At 41.8% G+C, this 17,842-nt stretch overlaps 2 protein-coding genes across 7 annotated transcripts; one reads left to right on the plus strand and one right to left on the minus strand.

Annotated features, from left to right (window-relative positions):
• Window positions 1-88: 88 nt before the first annotated feature.
• PQBP1 (polyglutamine binding protein 1) lies at window positions 89-10,045 on the minus strand. 5 transcript variants are annotated; one of them, XM_058167333.1, is made up of 8 exons: window positions 9,429-9,512; window positions 7,814-8,086; window positions 7,260-7,370; window positions 6,939-7,050; window positions 4,970-5,079; window positions 1,844-1,954; window positions 1,643-1,703; window positions 89-889 (listed from the first exon to the last, which is right to left on the minus strand). In XM_058167333.1, exons 2-8 carry the CDS (start codon window positions 7,839-7,841, stop codon window positions 733-735), a joined length of 690 nt encoding a protein of 229 aa, XP_058023316.1. In that variant the 5' UTR covers window positions 7,842-8,086; window positions 9,429-9,512; the 3' UTR covers window positions 89-732. The 5 variants fall into 5 exon arrangements, with proteins under 5 accessions (XP_058023316.1, XP_058023318.1, XP_058023320.1 ...); XM_058167335.1 differs by having other exon boundaries at window positions 8,023-8,086; window positions 9,429-9,497; XM_058167337.1 differs by lacking the exons at window positions 7,814-8,086; window positions 9,429-9,512 and adding an exon at window positions 9,928-10,045.
• Window positions 9,932-17,756, plus strand: TIMM17B (translocase of inner mitochondrial membrane 17B). Of its 2 annotated transcripts, none has more exons than XM_058167339.1 (6): window positions 9,932-10,081; window positions 12,447-12,546; window positions 13,590-13,653; window positions 15,127-15,255; window positions 15,356-15,466; window positions 16,460-17,756. In XM_058167339.1, exons 1-6 carry the CDS (start codon window positions 10,056-10,058, stop codon window positions 16,546-16,548), a joined length of 519 nt encoding a protein of 172 aa, XP_058023322.1. In that variant the 5' UTR covers window positions 9,932-10,055; the 3' UTR covers window positions 16,549-17,756. The 2 variants fall into 2 exon arrangements, with proteins under 2 accessions (XP_058023322.1, XP_058023323.1); XM_058167340.1 differs by lacking the exon at window positions 9,932-10,081 and adding an exon at window positions 10,388-10,526.
• Window positions 17,757-17,842: the final 86 nt, after the last annotated feature.

A 17,842-nucleotide genomic window follows, 5' to 3' on the forward strand; every position in this document is an offset into this window, starting at 1 on the left:
TGCAGAACTGTAGCATCGTATCAAGTACTAATTGCATTATAAAGGCAGTATGGAACTAATGTGTTACATTTTAAGTATACTCACTAGGCAGCTTTGTATATTTTATTTATTCTTGTAAAAACATAATACAGATTTCTAAAGCAAGCCAGCCCAGTTGTTGTCTGATCATTTAAGCAGAATTGAAGAGCTGTGTGTCTTATAGCTACTCTGAGCTGGGGGAGGGGAGGGCGGGAAGGTGCGCTGGCTTCCATCTCCTTGCCTTGGCTGGTCCTCCCTGGCCAGACTCTACAAACCTGTCTGCAAACATTTTCCTTTATGTTATGCAAATATTATAAGCGGCTCAAAATGGTTATATGGGAAAAACCGAAATGGGTTTTCTCTTAACCTTTTTTTTTTTTTAGAAATACGAAGTGGGATGAGAGAAGGAGATCTGGAGACTGGTGAGGAGACTGTCCCCTGCAGAAGTCAGCGGGTCAAACATGTAAAACCTCTTCTGCAGGGAAACACAGCCTCCTGAAAGCCCCAAAGGTGTTGGGAACTTTGCAGCTTTTTGGAAGCTGCTGAGCCATAAAAATCAGCCTCTGTTACTGCTGTCTTGCCAGAGTTGTAGTAAAGATTTGGAAAGGCTATCGATGGCCCAGTCTGTAGTCCAGAGGGAGTCCTGCTCTTGCAGTGGGCCTTTCAGAACTTAACGCTCAAATTCATTCAGGGATAAAAGGAGGTGTGGGCATCTCAGTCCTGCTGTTTGGCTCGAGAAGCTTCGGCATTCGCACGTAAGACTGCCCCAGGGCTTGGATAAGGGCGCTGCTGGAACAGTGGGCCAGCAGCTGTGGTATCTGCACCGGTCTTGGCTTCATTTCGCTTGGGCAGCCCCGTGGACCAGGTTCCCCTTGAGAAGTAGGAAAGATGCAGAAACAAAGTTGGTGTCATTGGCTGCTCTCCGATCCTGTCCCTGGCCCTTCTGACTTTGTCTCTGTTTTCTAACTTCATCTAGCCTTGGTCCTACCCTGCTGCACCCACTCCCTCCTACGTATTTCTCAGCTCCCAAAGCAGCCTGAAGTGCTTGGTGACTTTTAAAATGCCATGAACACCATAAGACACCAACTTATGGCACTAACACTTGAGCGTCTGATCGGTATAAATTTGAGAAAATGAAATCATGCAGTTACAGGGATAAAATTTCATTTCCTTATAATCCATCTTTTCATAGAAAAAGCAAGTTTTTAGTCCTGATAGATCATACAAGTTATGCTTCGACATAATTTATGTGCAGATGTTAGAAAAGTCTTTAAAATATAGAATGGCTGGTTTAAAATGCCTGAATGCGTCTCATTAATAATTCCAGCAGACAACTGGAACACACACAACTGCCCTAGTATATAAAATCTGAGTAATGAAAGATATAGTTCAAAAATTATTTCTTATTTCTGGATCTTAAAGAGATTAGTGAAATCTCCTTAAAATCCAGCAGGGAACTACTCACTTTAAAAAAAAAACACCCTCCATTTTCTGTTGTCTCTTTCAATCCTGAAATTGGAAACATTTGCTAGGGCCTACTGCTAATCTGCCAATCTAGCTGTCTTTCTGCAATGATACTTGGCTTCAGCAGCAGGGGGAGCTTTGAGCTATTGAGCAGACTCACCGAGGAGCGTCTGAGTAAGCACTAGGGTCCATGGGATCGAGTTCTTCATCCTTTCGGCTTGCTGTAGAAAAGAGACAAGAGGGAAGCCAGACTTTTGAGAATCACTTTGGGGCTAAGAGAAACCCATTCCTCCAGGAGGAGACAATGTATGCTGCTAGCCGAAACACCTTGGGGAGCTCAGGGTAGGGCATCTACTCTTACCCTTTTTGTTTTTAGGGTAGGGGGCCAGCTCTTCTCGCCGGTGATAGCGACGTTCTTTCACCTCTTCCCGCTCGATCTTATCATGGAAGCGTTCTGTTTTGCTTTCAGCATCTAAAGGAGATGAATATTTTAGTTTTAGTTTTGTGACAGCCTACCACTTGCCTTTTTCTTTTGCACTGTCGTTTTTCCCTTTTTTGTTGTTGTTCTTAAACAATAACGTATGTCAGTAGATACCAGACTCCAGCATATACAGGTAGTCCTTGGCTAGAGACCACAATTGGAACCAACAGCTTAAGTGGTCGCTACACAAAACCACAACTTTCCATATTATCTTACTTCAGCTTTCCTTTGCTTTACAAACCTCTGAAAGTTGTAAATGCTAGTATTGGTAATAAAGCTACTTTTTCATCACTGTTGCTTGATACGGCAGTCACTAAATGAGGACAACCTGTAAATGGATTCCCCCGATTTGGAAATCTTTTTGAAAACTGAATTGCCCATAAGCGGCAGAATCAGTGGCCACCTAACACCACTTTAACAGCTCTAAAACGAGTTATCTATCAAAACAGCAGCATGCACGGCTCCTTGTGAAAGAAAGGGAGAGAAGGTCGTAGAGGCAGTTTTAATAGCTTTTCACTGCTGATGAACACTGCAAATGCAATCATCTATTTCCTTTCATATAAGATTGCCCACTGACCACTTGCTGTGATGCAACAAGCAACTGCGGCAGAGAATAGATGAAGCTATCCTTTTTCACAAAATCAAGGGTTATCTGTTAAATGACTCCAAATCAAATTGCTAGTAATAGAATAGTACATAAGTACATAAAAGAAAAAATACGTTCATCAAGAATCATACGGTACAACACTTAATGATAGTCATAGGGTACAAATAAGCAATCAGGAAACAATATCAATATAAATCATAAGGATACAAGCAACAAAGTTACAGTCAGAGACAATAAGTGGAAGGTGATGGGAATGATGAGATTAATTAACCTCGCACTTCCATTATCACCTCTCTTCATGACTGTATGTCCCCATCAATGGTGGGTTGCTACCGGTTCTCCCCGGTTCTTCTGAACTGGTAGTAAACATTTTGAGTAGTTCGGAGAACCGGTCAATGCCACCTCTGCCTGGCCCCGCCCCCAATCTATTGCTGCCTCCCGAGTCCCAGCTGATCAGCTATAAGGAAAAAATCAGGACTCACTTGACAAAGAAGAGAAAAAAACCCCCAAGGCACCGTCGCTTTAAATTGAGAAGCCAAAAAGCCTCCAACTGATCAGCTAGAATGAAAAAATCAGGACTCGCTTCTCAGCCAGGAGATCGCTTGGCAAAGAAGGAGGAGGGGGAGAAAACGTTGTCGCTTTAAATTGACAGAACGGCTGGAAGGAGATTCAGAAGCAGTTCATTTCGGGGTCAGCTGAACAACAAACTGGGTAAGAGGAGGAATTCTTATATGATTCTATGTTTTTGAAGTTTTGGGGTTTGTGCAACATGGGCTTTGTGTTTCTAAAAAGGTTTGGGCGATTTCCATTGTGAAATATCCTGTCTTGAATGAGTTTTCTGCCTGCTTGTAAATGCAGCTGAACTTCCAGCTTCCACTTTCTATGCTCTCTAAGCACGGGTAGCTGTTTTCTGCTTACAAAGTTTCCTTTATGCAGCTGGCAGGAATGTGGAATTCCAGAAAGGTTCCTTGTTAGCAGCTTGATTTTTCCTTAATTAACTGGGAGCCTTTTCTTATGAGTAATATTTTATTTGGGAAATGAAGAGGGGGGAGTTTGATTCCTTCCCATAACAGATTAGTGGGGTGTGGAGGGAATGGGGATTTTGAAGTAACCTTCCCCTGGAGTGCGGAGGGAATGGGGATTTTAGGCTTGCTGTCAAACATCAGCCATAATACTAATGACTGTTTTGAACAATATGCAGGTTGTATTACATGAATGGCTATTTTATATGTGAAATTATGACTGAAACCTATATAGGTTCACACTGTCAGGAAGTTTCGCCTTAGGTTGCTTCTCTCTTTGTTCAGTTTCCATCCATTGCTTCTTGTTTGCCTTCTGATGCTTTGGAAAATACATTGTCCCCCCTTCTTTCTAGCAGCCCCTTAAAAGCCTGTTGCCTATCACACTCTTGGGCAAAGCATGTGAGCCATTTCCTCCTTTCAGTGGTCCATGAAAGTGCATCTATAGCAGAGGTCTCCTACCTTGGCCACTTTAAGACAGCAAAGCTGGCTGAGGAATTCTGGGAATTGAAGTCCACAAGTGTTAAAGTGGCCAAGGTTGGAGACCCCTGATCTATAGTATGTAGATAATAAAGTTGAAAAAAGGTGAACAACATTTTTGCAGAACTATAGATATGCTGAGGCTGGGTGTGACAAGGAATGGCTGGGAGGGGAGGGGCCAGGCGAAGTAGCCCTTGACATAAGTGACATTGAGTTGGCCATGCCTACCCAGTCACATGACCATCAAGCCACACCCGTCACAAGACCATCAAGCCACACCCACAAAATAAGGCACGCCCATAGAACCGGTAGTAAAAAAAATTAGAACCCACCCCTGGTCCCCATGTTTTGAGGGAGGGAGGGAGAGAGAGGGAGAGGGAAAGAAAACTTTACTGGCAACAAATACAGTGGGAAAATCTGATATATTTCAAGATTTTAGATAGCTATTTTCTTACTTCTAATACAGCTGAATGTTTTCCCACCTCAAAGTGATAGAAAAATGCACCACTCAGTTTCAATCCAAAAGAGACCTAGAGTTTCTTCTTCCTTTAAAAAAGAGGGGGGATCATACCAACACTCATGGTTTCACTTAGTGACCACTTTATTTAACTGAGTTGGTTCCAATTGTGGTCTCTGAGGACTAGCTGTATATGCTTACTACTTCTGTACATTTTGGTTTAAGAACAGCTAAAATAAAAATGCCAGTGCAGAAGGGGGTTTCAGAGGCCATAGGCTGTCCATCACCACTTTATAGCCTTAGGCACACATTTATTCTCACCAGAGGCCAGATCAAATTTTCTGTGCTTCCGGAGATTAATTCACCTACTCATTTAAGACCAACTTATAGTTTTCCTATCTATACTTACACCCAAAACACTATTTAAAACAAAACATTCGTACCTAAGTTGTTCTTCAACTTCTTGGCTGCTTTGGTCACCACAGAGTTGGGATCGTTAGGCGAGAGCCATGAAACCAGATCACTTTCTAAATTCCAATAATAGGGGAGGCAGCTACAAGCAGAAGAGAACTATATTTGTTACTTCTAGAAACAATAGCAATAGATCCAAACGCAAAATTCCCCCATTCTCCAAAAACAATGAAATATATTCTCAACACTTTTTGTAAAAAAAACCACTGGCATTTAACTTCAGAAAACTGAATTCATTTTAGTTAGACTGATATCCCACTGTTTTTTTCCACAATTCCTGCTCACAATTGAGTGTTGCTTTTAGGATTAGCTTTCAACTACTATCAGGCATTTCAGAAATAAGCTGCACCCTAGCACTTGGTAGAATAGCTGTGAAGATATTCAGATTCTGAGAAAGATCAAAGATATTCAGATTCTATAAAGATCAAAATGACACAGGGAATGATTTCCCTCTGTGACATACTATGAAAGCAACAGTTGGACTTTTAAGTAGCAGGATAGATAGTTAAGAAAACAAACAGATGGATCAAGTAACATATCAATTCAGATTTTTCACTTATCGCACAAATGATCGTATTTTGGACACCTTATGCAAAGACCTAGCTCTCTTGAAAAGTCTACAATGTTGGCAAAGGTGGGAGGAAGCAGAGAATGATCACCAGCAAGCTGAACAGACTCAATACCTCCTAATATTTACTCATATATATGTTTATATACTATATAATCTTTTTATATGATGTTGTGACAAAATAAATAAAAAAAATATATATAAAAAAATAAAAAAAATAAAAAAATTACAGCAGTAATGGGTGCATCATTTACTCTTCATTCAGGAAGACCTGAAGGACCAAGCTGGAGAAAGATTATCCTAGAGAAAACTTATTTATGTGATCACTAAGAGTCAACACCAACTTCATGACACATGATCGTCACCATCGTGGTTAATTTGAATAAATTTGAATAAATAAATAAATAAACACAATTCACAGGTTGGTATAATATTCTGACTCCAATCTAGGCAATATAATCAAAGTTTTCGGACACAGAAGATTTCCCTTCCCCCCAACCTAATAAACACCATCTATCATGTAAATATAACAAACAGCTTACTCGATAATATCGACTGGACTTTTCTTTTCTCAGTATTCTTCAGAAAGCCATTAAAGCTTAACTTTTCAGAAAGGCATCTAGCTACTTCCACTTTATATTAATTGATTTTTGCTTTTATATCCTATTATATTAATATTGTATGTACCCCAAGTTTCTAGACTTGGAAACATATATATCAGTGATGGTTAACCTTTTTGGTGCCGAGTGCCCAACGCATGCACGCGCGCATGTGAATGCAGGCACGTGTGCCAGAACCCCCAAAATGCAATGCAAGCGCCCCCTGCGCATGCACCCTCCATATGCACGTGTGCCTCCCCTCATGCGCCCTATCCCCTGCGCATGTGCGGCACAGACCCGAAGACCAGCTGGCCGGGGGGAGACGCACATGCATGCATGGTGGAACTGGGCTGGGACGATGGCTGGTATGCCCGCAGAGAGGGATCTGCATGCCACCTGTGGCATGTGTGCCATAGGTTCGCCATCATGGACATATGTCATAGTAATAATACTCTGCTGAACCAGAGATATGAAAAATAATAAAAACTTTGCCAACTCAGTGATGGCTACACAGCACATAGTAGCCTTCCAGAACCACCAAATCTTTCCTCCTTTCAGAGATCAACTCATGTCATCATGGCAGCGTCACATGACGTATCAGGACTTTTTTCTCCTTTGCTAAACCAAGAGTTTGACAGCCCTGAGCTAACAGAACCAGAAACATCTCCCTGATTGGACACCAATGAATAGTGGTACCAATCCTGCGAGCACAAACTAAAAACACTCTGATAGAAATCATTAGCAGGACATACTGAGCACTCACTATATGCTTACCAAACAGGATCAATGACTTTGTACCAGTTTGGTGGCAGGTTCTCCATTCTTGTGGCTTCATAATCAACGTGATCATCATCGTAATCTTCTGCAATTATTTCCTCTTCTGGCTCTTATATGGAAAGAAAAAGGATCAGGCTTGAAAAAAAAGACAGCGTCAACAGGTGGCAAAATTGCACAATCCAGAATTTTAGAGAGCCAAAAATGACTTGGGAACTAACCAGCTCTAGTTCCTGGGAACTATCCCTGATGCTCATCCTTGGTTTGTAGACAGCCTATACAAGTTATCTTCCTCCTAATTCCCCCCGCCCCCATACTTACCAGGTTCTACATGCTTCAGCAGGCCTCGCCTGGCTAGGCGGGACTGCAATGCCACCGGCAGAGGCATCAGAGTGCAGCAGATGTGCAAATGTTGCTTTTCCAATCCCTTTTCTATATTTGAGCAGAGAAAGAAATATCATTACATTTTGCGCTTATCACTGCTCTTTCCAGAACATGCACTCTCCATAAGTTTTCATATCAGAATTCTTTAATACTATTTCTCAGAATATATGGGATTCAGCTTCTAGAGTTGATGGTAGATATAACCCATCAGGGATCACTTTGGAGTAGTTTACACTTTTTTTCTTTTTCCTGTCTACTTGCATCTCCCTGGGAATCAAGTGAAATCTTTAAAAGTGTATTTGACTCTCTTTCAACAATTTAATCAGAATTTGGAATGACATACTCGATAGCTTAGTGACTGCCCCACTAGGAGAATTGAATAGGAAATCAACTCCATAAGGCGGCTAATTTTTTAAAATTGAGATTGGGTATTGCAACAGATTCTTGCAAGTTTAGCCTGTACATTAGGAATGTTCTGATCCAATTCTTACCAAGCTGATGAATTTGCTGCCACACCATGTCAGACTACAGCCAGGACTGTTCAAACAAAATACTCATTGCATAGAATTCTCATGAGGAACAACAGCTCTGATCTAGCTGGTTGAGTTTTCCATATACATGTAGTCCTCGACTTACAAGAGTTCATTTAGTGACCATTCAAAGTTACAATGGCATTGAAAAAAGTGACATAGTTTTTCACCATTATGACCTTTCCAGCATCCGCATGACTGCACCTCTATAACTGTCTGGTTTGGTTCTGCAACCTAACAAGAAAGACACAGACTTCAGAGGACTGCACCACTGAGGGCCTGTATACTGCACGAGTCAAAAAGAGGGCTATGAAAATATTTACAGATCCCTCACATCCTGGACACAAACTGTTTCAACTCCTACCCTCAAAACGATGCTACAGAACACTGCACACCAGAACAACTAGACACAAGAACATTTTTTTCCTGAACGCCATCCACTTTAATAATAATTTAATAATTTAATTTAAGTTAAATTATTAATTTAAATTAATTTAATTTAAGAATTTAATAATACCCTCAACACTGTCAAACTATTTACTTCTCATCGTTCCCATCACCCATCTTCTTCCACTTATGACTGTAACTTTGTTGCTTGTTGCTTACAATTTATACTGATATTGTTTCCTGATTGCTTATTTGTACCCTATGACTATTATTAAGTGTTGTGTTGCACCTTGATGAAGGTATATTTTATGTACAATGAGAGCATATGCACCAAGACAAATTCCTTGTGTGTCCAATCCCACTTGGCCAATAAAAAATTCTATTCTATTCTATTCTAAATGGTACAAGTGGCTGGAGACTAGAAAAAATGAATAGTGATGAAAGGGGAGAAACAGTAAGTGCAAAATTCATGTAAGATAGTGTATAAAAGGTACAAATTTAATATTATAAGTGATAGGAGTTATAGAGTAATGAGGAATAATGGGACAAGAAGGATATAAATATTATAAAGGGAATTGGGAGAAAATGTAAATATTAGATCACCGTTACCAAACAGTTGTAAAACAGGGAATGTATATTATATTGTGTTGTGTTATAAATAAAAAAACTTATTAAGAAAAAAAAAGAAATGGGCTCACTTGTGGTCGTAAGTCGAGGACTACCTGTAAAACGATCATATTTACTCTAACCGTGATTTTTTGCCTTTTAAAAAAGTTCTATTCCGTCCTCATTATAATCGAAGAGCACAAATACGAGAGTTCTTTCCATTTTTAACATATTGTATTCCACCTCTAAAATTCCAAGAGCTTGGGACATTTGTTCCCTTTGATTGTATCCAATTCGTATAGTTATTTCATGCTTGTATATACTATTGTGACAAATAAATAAAATAAAATAAATAAATAAATTTGCCCATCGAAGCTCTATTGATGATCGTTGTTTCTGTGGAAGAAGTGACCCTGGAAACCCTCTTCATTCAGGCTCACAATCGTTCTCCCAGACAGTCTCAGTTGACCCCTCTACAATTCCTCAGCCTCACCTTCTTCTCCCCCCCCCCGAGAGTCACGCAGCCGCCCACGCGAGCAAGAAAACCGCGTCACCTCGCCTTCTACCAGCCCTTCCCCGTTACCGGATTCAAAGCAGCTCCTGTTGCTCCGAGGGGCCACCTGCACGTGACACACGCCCACCAATCCGCGTCCCAACAGAATTCCTCCCACTGCGCTTCCCCCCCCACCTCGTCAACCGTCATCGTTAAATGAAAACTAACCGACCAATCGCCGGGGAAGAAGATTCAATTAGGCCCACCCACCCCCTCGTCGGCGCCCTCTTTAGCCGATCAGAGCTGGTTTGCTCCTTCACCGGTAGTGACGAAATACAGATCCGATCGCATCCTTTGACCTCCCGCCCCTCCTCCGCCCTTCGGCCCAAAGGAAAACACGAAGGCGGGAAACTCGTTACACGAGCTGCACGCGACACGCGCGATAGTTCCGATCTGTGTTGTAACTCCTCCCCTCCTCTTGTGTTCCTTCGTAGTCAAATAGTCAGAGCGTTGGAAAACCACGCCCCTTCTGTTGCTTTTCCACTTCTGGGGAACCAACCAGCAAGTGACGTAGGCGACCTTCGGTTACCTTCCGAAGCGCGAGAGCTTTCGACGCTTGGCCACGTGCACCCGCCGGCCAATAGGCGTTGGTCACGTGACTCGCGCGGAGGCTCCTTCCTTTTTCGCGTGGGCCAGCGAGCTTAAAGGCCGGGAACTATGGAGGAATATGCCCGGGAACCTTGGTAACCGAGGCGGTGGATGGGTGGACGAAGGGCTGGGCGCGGGCCGGCTTCGTAGGCCAGGGAGCGTCTTTCGCTGGTCGGCTTCAGCTCCTTCGAGGCCGCAGGGAAAGCGAAGTTTGGGGATCCCCTCCCAGCCCGCCGTAGCCGGGCTCCTCCTTTATAGTCCGCCCCTCCTTTCTTCTCCGTCGGCTGCTCCTTTTCCCTCTGCACGGGAGGGAGGGAGGGAGGGCCGCTCCCCTTTTGTATCCCATCACAACAGCCCTGCGAGGTAGCTCAAGGTCAGCGGAAACAACGGACCGGTCTCCTATCTCTGTGCGGGGTCAGATTTAAACAGATTAACAGAATTGGAAGGGACCTTGCAAGTCATCTAGTCCAACCCCCTGCCCAAGTAGAAGACCCTACATCTGCCTCTACTTAAGATCGAACTCACAACCTCCTCCTGATTGTGAGTCAATCCCTGAGATAAGGAATTGAACTTGCTGTTCAAAGCCTGCGCTGGGGCCACCCTGGCTTTTTTTTTTTAAACAATGGCACTTAGGTTTCTTTATATACTTAAACCCTTTTCTTCCCTCTTCTTGCTCCCCTCCCGGTTACAAAAGCGGCAAGGGCAGAACGCCCGTTCAGCAGCATTGCATAAAAGTCACAAAGAAACCAGCCAGGATGATAGACGGGGGGTGGAGGTGGGGTGAGATAGCTGCAAGATCACCCAGTGAATATTATGAAACGCGTGGGCGTATGTATAGGTACTGGGGTTTCCTTGCTCCATGCCCATCTATTCTATTTCTGTTCTATTCTACTCTACTCAGGTCTATGTCTATGTCTATTCTCTCTGCCAGTGCACTTAAGAATTTACTTTTCTGCTGCCTTCTGGTGTGGAGAGCTCTGGGATCGCTGTTGGTACTTGAGCATCTTCCCTTGTTGCTTATTAGCTCACTTGTCTGTGTCAATTAGGAACTTGCAGATTAAATTCGTTTGAAGATACAGCGGTAGTGAAAAAAGTGACTTAGAATGTTGATCAGAATCCAGACACTTGGCAACTGGCTCATCTTGACAATGGTTGCACTCTCCCTGGATCCTGTAATCACCTTCTGACAAGCCAAGGTCAATGGGGAAGCCAGGGTCACTTAACAACCGTGCTAGTAGCTTAATGGTTGCAGTGATTCGCTTGACAACTGTGGTGAGAAAGGTCGTAAAATGAAGCAACACTCACTTAACAAATGTCTCACTTAACAACAGAAATTTTGGCCTCAGTTGCGATCGTAAGTCGAGGACCCTGTGTGGTGGTGGTGGTTGTTGTTAACAACCCAGTTGTCTTTTATTCAGAGAGACGTTTCAAGTTTGTGGCGGCATTTCAACATGTATTAGAATGCTTAGGAAACACTTGTGTGGATCAATATGTGTATCGAGTAACTTTTTATCATGTGTAGAGTGCTTTCAGCCTCATGTAATTTCTGCAACCATTATGTTTTTGAGTTGTCTGATAGTTTTGTTTTAGGAATTATATTTTCAAGTATTTCATGCAAGCAAATCAGTAAAAATGTGTTTTTAATACATTTGAAATGAAACGTGATGCATGGATATTTGTAAATATAAATAAAAGCAGAGAATTCGCATGAATTGGTTGTCAAGGAAGTGAGGTTTTTGAAAGGGAACTAGTACTGTATGGTCAGCAGCTCAATACACTTGCATTTGTGTTTCTATGCAGGTGTTGCAAGTATTTTCCCCCTACCTGGTGTATCTGTCTATACTTAGGCTGGTAAATTGTTGATTGCTTGTTTGTGTACTGAGAAAATAAGCTTACTTATTGGCTGCCAATCCCAACGGTTTTCATTTATTATGTTAAAACTGTCAGCTTTGGAAGCCATACTAGGCGCTGCCACTTTCTCCTATGTGGGAGAGGGGGGGGGTAGTAGAAGGGACCATTAGACATAATAACATTCTTCCTGCTGGTCAAGGTCAGGCCAGGACTCCATCTGGAGAAGGAGTGGTCGGAGTGATGTCTCGAGATGGGACGGTTGGCGACTGAAGCATGTGATCGGCAGAGGGGTCAGGGTGGTTTTGGAGTGTGTTTCTCTAAGGGAAGACCCGGATCACCCAGATCTGGATATTCCCCAGTTGTGCCAGTTTACCTATCCTAGTAAAAGAACTTTGAAAGATGCTTGCTTCAGAGTCTTTACTTGAAGAGGGGGTTTTCTGGAATGCTGACCAAAACATCAGTTACACATATCAGTATAATATTGAGGTAGTATAATACTTCAGAAAAATTAAATTTAAATACTTTAAGTATTTAATTGAATATAATTTCTTAGCATAACACAGAGTTTCCTACGTGAAGAGCCTACACTGACTTGTTTCTATCTGACAGCCCCTGGCGGATCGTGGATGACTGTGGTGGTGCCTTTACTATGGGAATGATTGGCGGGGGTGTCTTTCAGGCAATCAAAGGCTTTCGTAACGCTCCAGTGGTGAGTTCTACATATTTTATTTTTAGTCTTTATTTAATTTGATTTTATTATCTGTTGCTCCCTTTAAGCCAGGGGTGAAATGCTACCGGTTTGCACCGGTTCAGGTGAACCAGTAGCAGCGGCGGTGCGTGGTTTGGCGAACTGGTAGTGGCGGCAACGCAAAGCTCCTCCCACCCACCCGGACATAGTTACTTTGGGTTTTAACCAGGAAGTAACCTGTTTTTGACCCTTTGCACATGCGCAGAAGGCTTTGCGCATGCTCAGAGGGTCCAAAATTGCATGTGGCACACATGCACAGAGCGTATACTTCCCAATTGGTAGGGAAGGAAGTAAATTTCACCCCTGCTTTAAGCATAAGTAATGAGGAAATGGAGTATGTGGAGTCAGAATTCTTGTTTCAGTGACATTTGCTGTAATAAATTTAGAGGCAGAGCTGGGATTTAATGTAAAGTATTTTGCTTTATGATTTAACAATACGGAAAAAATGGTTATTGTTTGCATCTATATCTTCTGCAGTCTTGTTACTATTGATTGAGCATGGAATTTCTCTTTTCATCCAAACAGTTCATTCTTAATTTCATTTGTTATTGTTTGATTATTGGTAAGCCTGTTTTAATAATGCTTCTCATTTTCCTCAGCTTGATACCCACTAAGGCAGAGGTGTCAAATTCATGACCTGATGGCCAGATGTGTCACACGCTGGCCATGCCCACCCCCACCCATGGTTTAGTGAAGGGGAAAAAGTCATGATACATCATATGATGACATGACACCACGAGTTTGACACCCCTGCTCTATGGGGCTGGGTTACAATTCTCATCTGCCTGACGTTTTCGGCATGATGGCATTTTTATTCAATACCTCTAAAAGATTCTAGCCTAAAAAGGCTGACTAATGAGAGAGGTTCACATATACATTTTTCTTTGTAAAACACTGAATCCTAAAATGTGAGTTCTGTGTGCATTGCTTGACTTATGAGTCCTCTTTAAGTGTGGAGTTGATTAACCAAAAGGGTTTCTGCTTCTTTTTTAAAAAAAATTCAGGGTGTCAGGCATCGATTCAGAGGCAGCATCAATGCTATCAGAGTCAGAGCACCACAGATTGGAGGTAAGATAGAGGGCTTCATAGAGGGAATGAGTGTCATACAACAGGGGTCCCCAACCCCCAGACTGCGGCTCAATACCAGGTCACAGCCTGTTCAAAACCAGGCCATTGTAGAGATGGGCAAGTGCGCGCTCAAAGCTCCACTCATGCGAGCGGAGGGTTCTTGCACTTGCGGGTGAAGTTCCATTCACGCCAATGGAGCTTCATGCAGGAATGCGAGTGCTTGCCACTCGCATGCCCCCGCTCTTCCCCCCATAACCCCCCCCCCCATGCCGGGCTTGCAAAAGATCAGGGAAAACCAGAATCATTCTGACACTGAATTCTGACTGACACTTTGGATCAGTCTGTTTCAGCTTGACCATCCTATAGTATGTCATTTTTTTGTTATAAGCATTTAAGAGTCTGGGAAAAATGGAGAATATAAATTTGGGACACAGGGATATACAAAATTCCAGAATGTTCTGATGATCTAAGAATTTGAGACAAATGGTTTATTCATTTCTGCAAGTGAATCTTCTGCACCATAAAGACCTTTGTAGTCTTCTAGACTAGGGGTCTTCAAGCTTGGTCCCTTTAAGACTTTTGGACTTCAACTCCCAGAGTTCCTCAGCCAGCTTTGTCCATATATTGGACATGGAAGTCCAGCATATTTTATAGAATAAGTTTTTTAATTGTTTTATATTGTATTTATGTGTTTTGTGTTTTTTAAGTGCCTGTGAACCGCCCTGAGTCCTTCGGGAGATAGGGCGGTATATAAATACGATTAAATAAATAAATAAATAAATAAATATCTGGCATCAAATTGAGGAAAGTTGGTTTTTCCCTTCTTGAACATTGCAGTCCTATAAATATTTGAGTAAAGTAAGTAAAGATAGACCTCAAGCTAGGATTAATTCATTCAGCAACTGGCTGCCAAGTACCCAAATTGCAATCACATGATTTGATTACTTGCATCTATGAGACCGCTACTTGCAGTAAGCTGCTATGAGATCTATTTACTTATAGTGAGCTATGATGAATCCTATACCTGTGTAACAGTTTGTAGAATGAGACTGACCACATGTTAAAAAATAACAGTGTAAACAATAAAAAATCAATTAAGTCATTTTTTCTTACGCTTTCCTATTTGTTTATTCATACAGTTCTGTTTTCAAGAAATTGACACATCATTTGAGATTGCAAATACTTTTTAAAAAAAGCAAAGTTGTTTCTCTCTTTCAAGGTTCAGCTGATAAATTTGGAAATCAGTTGCTCGGGATGTAGAATCTGAATAGCTGCCCCTTTTGGAGAATCTCTGAGTATCTTTGGCAATAACTTCTAAGATTCTGGGGTGTTTTGATCCAATTCTCATGTGCGCCCAACAAGTATTTATAATAAAGTTGCTTAGTGTCAGGCAATGGGCTTTTTCAATGCAAGTTATGAACAATTCAACACTCAACTGGTGACTCCAAAGGCTTTTTCTCTTTCTCTTCCCAGGGAGCTTTGCCGTGTGGGGCGGACTTTTTTCTACCATTGATTGTGGTCTGGTGAAGATGCGAGGCAAAGAAGATCCTTGGAATTCCATTACCAGCGGGGCACTCACTGGGGCTGTATTAGCATCACGCAGTAAGTGATGTTTCTTAGCTCTGCCAAATACACATCACCAATTGATCATCACTTTTTAATAATTGCTTTCTTGGGGCTCACTAACTGCTTTTTCATTTAGGTGGGCCATTGGCCATGGTAGGCTCTGCTATGATGGGAGGCATCTTGCTTGCCTTGATAGAAGGCGTTGGCATTTTGTTGACAAGATATACAGCCCAGCAGTTCCAAAACCGTAAGTTATAATTCTGAGAAGAAAAGGATCCCAGAAGGAGGGGGGATTTGGGGGAAGCTGTGGACCTCCAAGTATAGTTGCAAGAAAAAAGTCTTTTTCATTGTTAGCCTTGATTCCAGGAATGCTGGAATTGAAATGTAATAATATCTGGAAGGCTAGAAGTCTCCATTACATCCTGGGAAATATAGTTGGAATACTTTTTCATATTACTACTTATGGGTAGATGACCTGCAGCCCTCCAAACACTTTGTTGCATGCCTCCTAGAGTCACTTGATTAGTGAAATGGCTATATAAATTTGAAAAATAAATTCCCAGCAGCCTCAGCCAGCATTATCAATAGTGAAAGCTGTCATTCAAAATCCGAAGGGCCAGATGTTAAGACACCTGCCCTTGTCTATCACTTTGTAATGATTAAATTTAGTGAGAATCTTATGAACCAATTGGCACTAGAGCTGGGGGAAGTGGTGTGAAGTCAGTTCCACTTTGTGGTGAAAGAGATTTTGGCTTTTCTAATACCGCCCTCCCCCCCAAGTGATGTTTCTTTGCAGTTACCCAAAGTGCAAGAAACGTCTCTTACTGATTGCCATATCTCTCCCTATTCTTATCCCAGAACTTGGTACCTTTATAGGGAGGAAGCATGCTACATGCCTGTCTCCTCCATCTCTTGTATTTTAACACAATTTGTTATGACAATGGTGTTTTGCTAATGGTTCTATAAACGTGTTCCACGGTTACACTTCTTCCCATGCTGTCTGGCACCTTCCTCTTCTTTATTTACTGATTGACATTTCAACCTCCCTTGAATTTTCTAATAGTAAAAGTTGAGATTTTTCACTTAATTTAATGAACTCCCTTAAACCCCCACCTTCTTTCCTCCTGGCTTCGCAGTTGTTATTTCTGCTTCAGAAAGTTTTCCTCTGCTGCTTCCTATCATGAATAATAGTAGCTTTATGTTTTTATGTATCACTAACGGGTCCTTCTTTTCTTCTTAGCCAATCCCTTTGGAGAAGATCCCAGTCAACTGCCTCCCAAAGATGGTTCACCACCTACAGGATATACAGGCTATGGACAATATCAGTGATCCAATGTGGGGGCCTGAATCACTTCTATTTTTAGAATCGAGCAAGATTTTCCCCCTTGAAACTAAGACATTCACCCAAGAATGCAAACAAAGCATGGAAGGGATTTGGTTCTTAGAGTTATCTTTTAAGTTTGGCAGAGGGGAGGGGCAAGGGAAACATGGTTGGGGGTTTGACCTGTATAATATCTACCTCTATGAGGAGTTAAGAAGCTTGCAGTGATGAAATGAGGTGCCCCAGGATTAATTCCATACAATGACGGAACCAAAGCTTATTGGGAGAACTTGGAAGATGATATTTGCCTGAAAAACTGGGGTGTGCAACTACAATTAATCGACTTTGGCAAATTTTAAAGGGCTGTTTTCCTAACTTTCTGATGGAAGGACTCCTCCAATTTTCTCTGTTTGGTGGGAACTCCTCTTAAGTTATCTTTTAAAAGTCTGTAAACAATGAATGTGTTTTCCCAAGCCTTGGATGAAAGAGTTATTGTAACAAGGGGAAATTCTGCCACTCTACCAATGATGATACCCTGTGATATGTCTCTTCATTGTAGGTCAGATGCCTGTATGCTATTGAGCCAGAATAAGAGATGCTGCTACCCTGAATCCTTACCCTTTTCCTTCACTTAATAGCACTGTTGTTGCTGGTTGCTTAGGTTTAAAAAAAATTGAAGAGGGAATGATGGTGGATCAAAACAGGGTTTGTGGCCTTGACTCACCTGAAAAGGCTGGGTAGGCCTCCCTTAGAACTATGTTTTATTCCAGTAAAATGCTGTGTCAGTTCCATCTTTAGAAGAACTAACTAGGACAGACTGGCAAAACAAAGAGAGTGCTTCAGTCTCTTAGTTGCCTAAAAAGCCATCCAGGATATTGAAACAGTGCTATAAGTTATAAGATACCAAACAATCCAAAGCTCTTTTGGGATCTAAATTGACATTACCCCTCCCTCCCCTGCCCATCTAAGCCAAACCACCTCTAATCTGGCAGTATAATTTTAGTTCCAGTTTTATATACTTGGCCTTTGTGAGCTAAGGACCTCATTCAGAACTCAAACGGCCTATTAAGATAGCATTAAAATTTTACAGATCTAGTAGTCCATTTTCTCCAGCTTGAAGATCGCCTAATGGTGGGGCAATTTGTATTTCAATATCATTGTAAAGAAAGACACTGTATTATATTACAGATGTAAATACAAAACTGGCTTTTTTGCATTTGTTTTGGAGAATTTAATTATTTGTTTGACAAAAATGATAGTTACGGTATATTGGAAATGTCTCAGCAGTCTTTTACAAGAAAG

The sequence above is a fragment of the Ahaetulla prasina genome, chromosome 2 (genome assembly GCF_028640845.1).
Source record: "Ahaetulla prasina isolate Xishuangbanna chromosome 2, ASM2864084v1, whole genome shotgun sequence".
In the NCBI taxonomy this organism is placed as follows: Eukaryota; Metazoa; Chordata; class Lepidosauria; order Squamata; family Colubridae; genus Ahaetulla; species Ahaetulla prasina.